We start from the raw sequence: 10834 nt of genomic DNA, 5'->3' as shown, positions 1-10834 counted from the left end.
GTTCTCTCGAAAGACTATTTTTGTCTCAAAGGAATTCAAGTGATAATATTCGTCATTGCTGCTCGCGAGCTTTGGTTCGGTCCAGCTAAAGAATGCTCACTAGAGTATAACGCCTCGTTCATTTTCATTCTTGACGATTTTCGTTTAAACGAATTTAACGAGAGAAAACCGGTCGTACCTGTGAGAAAGGCGTGGGCGACGTCTTTTTCCTCGTTTTATTGGCGATTTTTTAAAAGTTAAAGTGCTCGCGAGCTGCTTAACCGAGAGATATTGGTCGTTGCAGTGGAGCGGCTGCTGAGTTCGAGGGAATGACCGGTTCGCCGCGGTTATTCCCTCGATCCAACGCGGCCCACGTCTCTCTTACTGTTGCATGTTTCAAACGTTCCACGTGTTTCGCCTTCGAATCTGCCCATTGGGCTCTTTGTAATCGTGTAATCTGTACGCGACCGCGAGTACGAAAATGCATTATATAAATTTCGTGGACCAAGTACATACACGAGCGTGCGAAACGATAAATTTTTATTCGCTGGTATATACGCCTTTTCTCGAGCTCACCCCTTCGAGACCACCCTGAATCGGTGAACACTTTATTCTTCGAGATTCTCGCCAAAATATTATGCATATCGATCGTACAAACATTCCTTCAGACAAACATTTCGATTTGCATACTGAGCTCTTCGTGTTGCGAAAAAACTTTCGAAATATTTATATTTTCACATTAACCCCGAGTACACGGAGAGAATTAAATTTGAAAAATTACCGTCCAGTTACGATGATGCGGTTACGAGCTGCGATTCATGATATTATTGTGGAAAAGAAATTCAATTTTCCTGTTAAAAAAATAATATTCATTGCTCACAGTAGGAACTTTTACCCAAGTATTTAGTAAATTTTGACCTCACTGTGAATTTCACCGCGCTGCACTGTCAAAATTTTCATATACGAATGTTTGTGCTAGGATGCGGCTGTACTGGGAACACGGCAGGCCCTGTGCAAGTGTGTAAATCACCGTTTCAGTGTGCTACGAAATTCGGAAACGAGTGATCGACACGCCTGCGTTAGGGCAAAGACATTTAACCGTGAGGCACCGTAAATTTCACTAAACGTTTTGTAAGTTTCAGTATACGTACCGTAAATTTGACAATCTGCAATATTGACTATTGTGAAAGTGAAAATTGGGCAAAATATTGAAAATTTAACAATGCGTTACTGGAATAAATATTTTTCGGTACTTGTCCCTGCAGTCAAATATATCCGATAGATTTTACAGTGAATTTCATTCACGCTAATTATTACCGTTCAATTCTTTCCGTGTGTATTTAAAAAAATCAGGCACTGGCAAAGTCCTTTTTGATCAATCCAAGATCTCCGGTTCCATGCATAAGAGAAGCGTCGAATCAGCACCACTTTCGGGAAAATTAAGGCCAAAGCCGATGAAGCGATTAACGTTTTATTCGATTAACTGAAGACTCGATTTTAGGGAAGGATTCATAGATACGAGGATTGCATTTGATTGATTTAATTCCACGCTCAAACGTCGCCGATTTTTCATTTAAAGAGAGTGTCGGGTCAAAACGGTCGAGAATTCGAGGCATCGCGGGGTGGAGGATCGGAGCAATGAGAAAATCGCGAGTGCCATGAAGGGGTTGAACATGAGAGACAAAAAGAAGGAGATGAAAAATCGAAACATGGAAACGACGGTGTTGAGACGACGAGAGGTATATGTTCCGCGGGCTTCGTACGCGAGGGCTCGAGCGCATTCATTAATCATTGATTTTATATGCGCTTTGGGAATAATCCAAACCCTTGAAGTCCGGCCTATTCGGATAGAGATAAAAATGCGATAAATATATCGAGCCAACGGCTTGTAGGTACTTGTACAGCGAATGCGAACAAGCATATGATCGTTTATAAATTTGAATTTGCGCCCGCGGGGCTCGAGCGTTACACGCGAGAAGGGAGCAAAAGGAGGAAGAAAGGCGGAGAAACAAAAAGGTATGCGTTGTCGTGGCGTGTGTTGCAGGTTTTACGAGCCCGTAAATAAACCGTGAGCATCGCTAGAACGAATCGTTTATGCATACCGTGATCATTCCCGATTATCGTCCTCGCGCACGGGTATATATGCTTCGTTTTTTCAATCTTATCGAATAAACGTGGAATCTGAATCCAGATTGACTCGGAATGTTAGCCGTTTTACAGAAACTGCTCATTTCGTGCGCTAAATTTTTCCTCACATTTTCCCGTGCAGATTTAATTTTAAACTGAAATAGCTTTTTACGCTTGTTTTATCTGAAAATTGTTATTAATTATGAAAAATGCGGCGGTGGAACTCATTCCGAAAGACTTTTTTTGCTGCTCGTCCGTTTCTTGCAGACACGAACGATACGACGAGGCTCTGAAAGTTCCCTCTCGGCAATGAGCGTAAAAATGCATGTTCATTAAGTTGTTGGTGAAATTGATTTTCTCCACGGATGGAAAAGAACGTCTCTAATATGCTCGTATACACACATGTACGGGAGTGCAACACATCGAGAGTTACACGCTTCGCCTTGTACGGGCAAAAATGCAGGACGAAGCATAAGTATCGTGATAGTATTGTCTTCCGGGCATGAATATATTAATTGCAATGAATTAGAAACGAAGCTACATTTCGTGGCTGCTCGATATGCTTTTACAAGAATGCAGTGGATTCTAAGCCGCGCGCTATTTTTCGTTAACGCGGAAGTCACTTTGAGGAATTTCGCCAGCTTTACTCTCGCGCTCGCGGGTCTTCTTTTTTCCTTCTACTCGTTCAACGTTCCGAGGATTTTTCTTTCAACTCGCAATTCCACGCGTCAACCAACCGTCGCGAAATCACGTTAAAAGTGCATTTGAAAAGTTGCCATTATTTCATAACGCGGCGCTGCTTGTTTTGCTTTGATTGGCGTTGTCTTATTTCGAACGTGCCTGGTTTCTTCAACATTCGCTTTCATGAGATTACTAGACACATGGGACGTGCGAGTATATCGGTTAAAATAAGCAGATTTTTACGTCTGTTTTGTCGAATGTCTTCGGATCGGCTGATGAGGAGATTATTTCAACTGCCAAAATAATCTGCAATTATACGGGCTTTTTAGAAACTCAATGTGACGTTTTTCGTGAATAGAACTTGCTGATACAAAAAAGATATCATAAAGAGTTAAAAAATAACGATAAGTTTCGAAAAATCGCACATTCAGTATTCAGATAATTCGGACTATTCAGTGTTTACATAAAACAATATCAGATTAAGGTCCCGTAGGATCGTATTTAATCGGTTTCTAAATTGGATCGATTTTTTTAAAGATATTATCACTTTAAATTAATGTGGGTGGGGATCAAATGTTGGAATGACTAAAATTTCGAACAGCTAAAATCTCGAATTTATAAACTTCGAATGATAATATGGAGACGGATAGATTCGGCTAGAGCTTTGAATGCCGAAAATAAATAAAGCAGAAACTGCAAAGTTCGAAGAACGTTTACATCGAAAATAAAATGTAACAATCGCCCATAGGACGATGACTAAAATATCGATTTTTCGAAAATTCGACTATCACTCTTTCGATTCATAAATTACTACAGTCAGCGATACTGTGAAAATTCACAATTTTGAAAATATAATAACGAAAGACCAAATATTACTGAGGTTGAAATACTGAAACACCAAAAAGTCGAACGGTCAAAATAGCGAAACGTTAGAAAGTCGATCGATCAAAATAAAGAAATGCAGCGGAGCTCCAAATACACGCGTCTCACTCACTCACTTACTCAGACCGGTGATCTCCAATTTTAAACATCGCCATTTTTACTTTCGCCTTTTCGAGCCATCGCTATTCTGCATATCCAAGTTTTATAGGCTCGAAAAATTCACTTTCGATTTTCTGCTACTCTATATTCTGGTCTGTCTGTAAAACAATTACTCTCCATTTTGAATTCGAAAATATAAACTTTTGACATTCGGATGGTCTGTTAAAATTGCATTCGAAATGAAAACTATTGAAATATATATTTTCGGGTAAATATGAATTCAAAGAAGGAATTTTTGATCAAACGCGCAATCTGCTGAATAGTCGATCGGGAATAAGAATTTCGAATAACTTATTTTTCTCCAAACTGATATCACAACTTTTAAAATTTCGAAATATCGACCGTTCTACAATACAGTTAGTTATTGATTCAAAATTGGAAATAAATTTTCCCAACTTATTTTTTGACGAATAGTAAACCATTAATTAAACGGGAATCCATCACGGACTGAATCCGAAATTTCATTCGTCCCTGGCGAAAATACTATAGTTTATTTTTATGTAAAAAATCGCATTAGAGAGCGCATAGAGTAATCACAAAAGGAAATGGATCAAGAAAAAGGTGTTAAAAGGAAGACAGGCATGGGCCATAAGCGAAGAATAAAAAAATGCCGAAGTAAGAAAATGTCAAGTTACGAGTGCTCATTACTAATTTCGTTCAATCTTCAACGTAATATTTCTTTATCGCAAGTAAGACAATCTTCTCGAATTTTTTCCCAAACTTTCATTTCCCATTTATCCATATATCTAACGGAATGAAGAAGAGGCAGAAAAGTTGCATCGTACTCAAGGATTTTGAACTGCCAAATTCACCTTCAATAAGATGAACTTTTTAGAAATTTCAAGACACTCATTAAAAGTCAAAAAGTATAACGTTGAGTTTCAAAAATTCGTTATGATCAGTTACAACTCCACTGAAAACGGGAATAAATTCGTCCCATTTTATTTTATCTCTGGCCTCTAATATTGACCCAGGATGTAATTGGCAGTACAATAATTGATCATGGAATGAGAACGACTTATTGGTTATCCAAAACGTGTCAATATACACTCTGAGCCAGAAGCGTTTATCGAGCCTTCATTAAAACACGATAATCCATAACCACATCAAAAATTATATTCGAAAAATGATTTATTTATTTTATTTTTTTTTTTTTTTTAAATACAAACATGATTTTAATAACGCCGATTCTACACTGGAGTTGATCAGTACCAAGGTCGTTCTTATCACTCTTTGTAAACAAAGGTAGCAGAGCATTCGAGCCTGGATCCTCGCCAATGTTTTGGTCGAAGCTACTTTTTTGTCGTTAATAAAAATCGTATTGACTAGTTGAGGCAAGAAGAATTGGACACGATAATAAGAACTCTTATATAGTCAGACTGTGCCACTTGTGTCATTCCTCTTTCCTTTCTCTTACTTCATCTGACTCATCACGACAAGTTATTGAATTTTATAGAAATACTAACGTCTGCTGATAACGAAGAATGGAAATTTGAACAAGCACATTAACAGCACACTCAATGTACACAGTGCTGATGATTCGTTCCTTTTTTTTGCGTCGTGGTATTAATTCGCGTAACACTTGTCACATATAAATACTGATCGGTGGAGCATATCTTCTCACAGTCAACTATTCGATCTAACGAATCACTCTAGCGACGACAAAACTCAAAATGACTCGGGGTCTGTATAGTCTTTTTGTCGCTGCGATCCTCGCAGTTTCTGCCGAGGCACAACAACCCCCATACAATTGTGACCTAAACGCCGTAAGTAATAATTCTTTTTGCATTACTTAAGGTATATCATGCTCGTAGAATTGTATTTTACGGGTGTCTAAATTGGATCGAATTTTACTTCCTAATTAAAGATATCATCGCTCTAAATTAATGTCAGAATTATTCATTTAAAATAGTAAATACATTTTTTCAACTTATTTTTTGGCGAATGAAATAACAAACCATTAATTAAACGGGGATCCATCACTGACTGAACTCGAAATTTCATTCGTCCCTGGCAAAAATATTATAATTTTTTATGTAAAAAATCGTATTAGAGAGCGCATAGAGTAATCACAAAGGGAAATGGAACAAGAAAAAAGTTTTAAAAGAACGACGGAAAGCTATGACAGGCATGGGCCAAGCCAAGAAGAAAAAAAATGCCGAAGTCAGCAAATGTGAGGTTACGAGTGCTCATTACTAATTTCGTTCAATCTTCAACGTTTAAAATTTCAACGTTTGAAATTTGATATACGTGTCAGTTGATTATCGATTTAAACTTTGTGTAAATTTCAACACTTTCTTAAGAAAACAAATGAAGTGACCGATCATTCACTTCAATTCGGAATAATCATTTGTGACGAAAAACGAAAATAAAATTGAAAATTTCCTGTTTGTAGGCCCAACAACCCAGTCAGAATTGTGGTGAAGTCATTACTTACGGCTTCAACGATGCTCAAATCCGAGAAGTTCTTAATGCCTTCGATTCACACTACGGCGGACAAGTGGTAAGAATGTTCAGTTCGTAATCGCAGAACTAAAAACTCGGTACAATTTCAATGCCTTTCTTCACTTGACAGAAATGGTCTCCTGAGTTAGCCTTGCAGGCTCAAGCTTGGACGAACCAATGTAGCGATCAGCAAAACCCGTGCTTCAAGAGTCGTGAGTTTTTTTTTATTTCAAGGTTCTTCGCTCACGTTCAGTATCAACATTCAGTAAAAACAATTAAATTTAAAATGGTTGTACGATTTTTTTCCATAGCTGGCGGACAGTTGAATTCGAATAGCCAAAGCAGCTATAAGGAACCGGTGAACCTCGCCAGCATGATTAGCTCTTCGCTGAATGGATTAAAAAATATGCCCAATCCTTCTGCCAACTTCCCCAGTTCTTATAACTTTCCTGGATACCCCACGTATCCCAACAGTCCAAACTTCAATGATTGGCCTCAACAGAATAATTTTCCAAATGTCCTTCCTAACGACCCCTACAACTACGACTACGGCTACATAAACCCGTAAGTATAGAATGAATTCGAAACCAAATGACTCTGGCTTCGCACTCTGAGTTACACGACTCATTGTCATTCGACTATATCGCAGGCCCTCGAGTGTATGATTCAGACATTTAACTTCATCTTTATCAAGTTGAATTTTTTCCACAACTTTCATCCGATCAGCGGACCAGCCTATGAAGAAGCATAGCAGAAATGGGTTCGGTTATTTTTATCCTGATCGAATGTACGGCTTGGAAAAAATTCCTCAGTAAACCTTGGAGATACCGACTGAACCATGCTCTCTAATCGCCAGGTCAAATTCAGCTACGGTTTCTTGATTGGTTGCATCCGATAACGAATGAACAAACAGAGTTGAAATGACTTTGGATTGTTTAATAGTAACAACGGTAGAGAACGATTCTATGGAAAAAATACCTTAAAAGAGATTCATCGTGTTTAAAAATTCGAGAAAATTAAACTCTTGGAAAGTCGTGAAATTGAAATCGCTCCATTTTGCTTCGTAACAGCTTTCGCAGTTGTTTATTCTTCGTGTGTAATCGATGGCCCAATTTTGTAGATTCTACCGATACAAAAGGCAGGTTGCTGACTATTCCAACTCGGTGGGATGCGGTTTCATCTCGTACAAGAAAAACGACGAGTTTAATCATCATCTCCTATGCTACTACGGTTCCCTGGGAAAACGCAATGATGGGCCTGGCTACTAACACTTTTCCAGTCACTTCGTAATAGATTTAAGTTTCCATCGAGCCGGTGACGTTTTGTCAACGGATTGGCAGTTCCAAAAAAACATCTCAAAGGATCGTTTTCTTATTAACTTTACATTGTACTTTTAACTTCGAGCAATAAAAGTTGAACTAATCGAACACTGGGAGGGCAGAATTTATTACGGAATTTCCCTGTTCTCTTCGAATCGTAAACATAAATTTTTTCAAAAAAGTTGAAACATTCGCTTTTCTTCAAATGGCAGTTCTCAAAAGATGTCCATTCAAGCCTGATGAAGAATTAAGTTCGGACTTGAGAAAGTAAAAATATCCATAACCATAAAATAAACATCGACAAAACCGACCAATCCAAGGTCGAAAGCGACGGAGTCGAACTCTTGCAAAGTCTTTCAAGTGAGTGACGATGCACAGATTCAATACATTTTTTGTAATGAGCAATATTTGGGATTAACTGAATTTCGCGTTGCAAACGGACACGAATTATGATGCAGAAATAAAAAAATAAAAAAGCGAGGAATTGCCGAATTTATTTCGTTATACTATACGCTTTGTCCCATTTTCCTCCAATCGTCGAAACGAATAAAGACATTTGCAATAACGAAAACAGACACGGTTCGAATGCGTTCCGGTTTTGTGCGTTGCATTCGTGCGAGTGACCTCCTTTTCTGATGACTGCTACCGGCTGCATGCATGCCACTTTTCTGTGGGAGAGAGCACTCTCTCGACGAAAACCTTCCGCAAATATTTCACCGTTCATGAAAGTGAGAAGAATTTCATAAACGAATGAGCCTAATTAAACTTGGAAAGAAAAATGCAATATTTACCAAAGCTCTTATCAAATTTTCGTGAAATTGATCGATCTCTTGGGTTATTATTGTAAGCAGGCATTCTAAAATGCAGTTTTCTCCATACAACAGCGATTAATAATCGAATTCGTTGGTGGGAAATAAAGAAAATTATCTGGAGTTGCAATTTTTAATTTAATCGTCAAGAAATAATGTACTGAGCATAAATATTTGGGTGTAAGTTTTTGACGTTTTTTTCACTTGTTAAGATAGCTCATGCACGAAACGATTTTCTTAAGAAAGTCTTGAAATTTACACAAAGCTTAAATCTGTAATCGACTGACACGCGTATCAAATTTTAAAAGGTTCGTCTTATTGGTTTAAACCTGTTTAAACATGAAGAAAAATACACAGGACTATACGTAAAAAATCGTTTATCTTTCCATATAACGAATGAAAGCTTTTTACGAAGTTTATGAAAAACATACGCAATAACAACGAAGTGTATAATGAAGGTTTGGGAAAAAATTCGAAACGATTGTCTTACTAGTGATAAAGATATATTACGTTAAAAATATTGAACGAAATTGGTAATGAGGACTCGTAACCTCACATTTGCTTATTTTGGCATTTTGTTTCTTCTTGGATTGGCTGTCATAACTTTCTGCCTTTTTTTCAAAATTTTTTTCCTCTTGCATTTCCCTTTGTGATTACTCTATGCGCTCTCTAATGCGATTTTTTACATAAAAAAGTATAGTATTTTCGCCAGGCTCGAATGAAATTTCGGGTTCAGTCACAGTGATGGATCCCCGTTTAATTAATGGCTTTCAATTTCATTCGCCAAAAGATAAGTTGAAAAAATTTATATACAGTTTCGAATTAATAGCTCTGACATTAATCTAAAATGATTATATCTAATTAGGAATACAACTGTGGGGAACTGGAAGTAACTCCAACATTGAAATACTGCAAAGATTTCAATCAAAGACACTTCCGCCATTGCAAACGCGCCCTGGTACGTCACCAACGCCAGGCTACACAAGGATCTCGGCATAGACACGATAAAAAAAAACAGCACAAAAACAATGCACAAGCTACGAAACGCTAACCATCCTAACCCATTTGCATCAAACCTCCGCGACGGAAAATCTATCTCGAGAAGACTAAAAAAACACAAACCACTGGATCTACGAGAAAGACTCCGGACTGAATAAACGCAACCAAAGCAACATAGGGTAGCGTGCATCGCTGGATGCAACCCCTAACAACAAACCCCGGACCAGCTCAACATCACAACTATTTATTGCAACACATGTAGCAGCTTATAGTTGCCAGCTCAAAAGTGAAAAAAAAAAATATATATATCTAATTAGGAAGTAAAAAATCGACGCAATTTAGACACCCATAGAATACGATGAATACGAATTGAAACGATTGAAATACTCGACATCAAAAGTGCGAAAAATCGTAAAAATGTTTTTCATATTAAAAATGATTTCTGCTTCCGCGGAGGCTCGTGTCAGCTGATCGTCGAATGAATGATATTAAAGGAATAGAACGTAATCAATTGACTCGTATATAATCTTGACGCCATCGTCGTTTCATTGGAAGTCTCCGATTTCTAGTTGGCTTGCTTTTATTCGGTGGTGTGATGTTCGTGCGGCAAATCTTAACGGACAGCACACGGAGGAATAAAATTAAGATCGTGACTGGAGAATCCGGGGCGCGGGAGCGAGCGGGAGATGAGCACCTTACGTGACATCAAAGGAAACGTGTGCACGATCCCCGCGGTGTGGTTCCCCTTCGCTAACACATTTCGCGAAAGGTCTAGAGCCTCGTGGCGCGCTCGGAGAGACACCGAGCGAGACGAGCCGCATCTGCTCCAGCATCCGAACTCTCCGCGAGTGCAAAGATGAGAGACCACGAGTGCGCAGTCATAGAGCATCGCGACATAGGATCGCAGCAGGCGTTAAGCATCCTTTTCTCGTTCTTATAGGTGATACGAAAGAAATCGAGAGAGAAGGAACCGAGGAGGGGGCGTTGAAAAAAATACAATCTTCCTTCATACAAACTATGCTAAAGTTACAGAACATTACGCAACGTGTGGAAGAGAGAAACGAGATCGAACGAAGCGAAACTTTTCGTCTGCGATAGACCGACGAGAAACGCAGCGATGGAATTTCCTGCTTCCCTCTGGTGTTACCATCGAACACGAGTACCCCAAGTCCTCGCATCAATACAACAAATTACATTTTTCTATAATCGCATTCACTGAGTTTAAATAGTCTGAGCACGATCGTTCACTAATTCTGACATGTACACATCGTTCATCATTGTGGCGGCCATAAACATGAGCTTTTGCATAACTAAATACAAAAATAATGCTGTAACTATTAATTTTTTTGTAAATCATTCTCATTTTTTCCTCATTTTGCAATTTGAGTTAACAGGAAAATATGGATTCCAATTGTTCCATCAATTGTTTGATCA

General features: G+C 38.4%; 1 protein-coding gene across 1 annotated transcript; it reads left to right on the top strand.

Moving 5' to 3' along the window:
• The first annotated feature begins 5437 nt into the window (after window positions 1–5437).
• LOC122407384 (venom allergen 5.02-like) lies at window positions 5438–7700 on the top strand. The gene is made up of 5 exons (XM_043413566.1): window positions 5438–5594; window positions 6224–6331; window positions 6404–6485; window positions 6585–6837; window positions 7394–7700. The coding sequence occupies exons 1-5, from the start codon at window positions 5502–5504 to the stop codon at window positions 7539–7541; spliced, it is 684 nt and encodes a 227-aa protein (XP_043269501.1). The 5' UTR covers window positions 5438–5501; the 3' UTR covers window positions 7542–7700.
• Window positions 7701–10834: the final 3134 nt, after the last annotated feature.

Source organism: Venturia canescens, chromosome 1 (genome assembly GCF_019457755.1).
Source record: "Venturia canescens isolate UGA chromosome 1, ASM1945775v1, whole genome shotgun sequence".
In the NCBI taxonomy this organism is placed as follows: Eukaryota; Metazoa; Arthropoda; class Insecta; order Hymenoptera; family Ichneumonidae; genus Venturia; species Venturia canescens.
The sequence above is the reverse complement of the archived record's forward strand: the minus strand, read 5'-3'. Positions and strand labels throughout refer to the sequence as shown.

Bases quoted from the DNA above. Each gene is read 5' to 3' on its own strand.
- LOC122407384 (XM_043413566.1), top strand. From the start codon at position 5,502: ATGACTCGGGGTCTGTATAGTCTTTTTGTCGCTGCGATCCTCGCAGTT. The intron at 6,332-6,403 runs GTAAGAATGTTC...TTCACTTGACAG, and splicing joins CACACTACGGCGGACAAGTG to AAATGGTCTCCTGAGTTAGC. The intron at 6,838-7,393 runs GTAAGTATAGAA...CCAATTTTGTAG, and splicing joins GACTACGGCTACATAAACCC to ATTCTACCGATACAAAAGGC.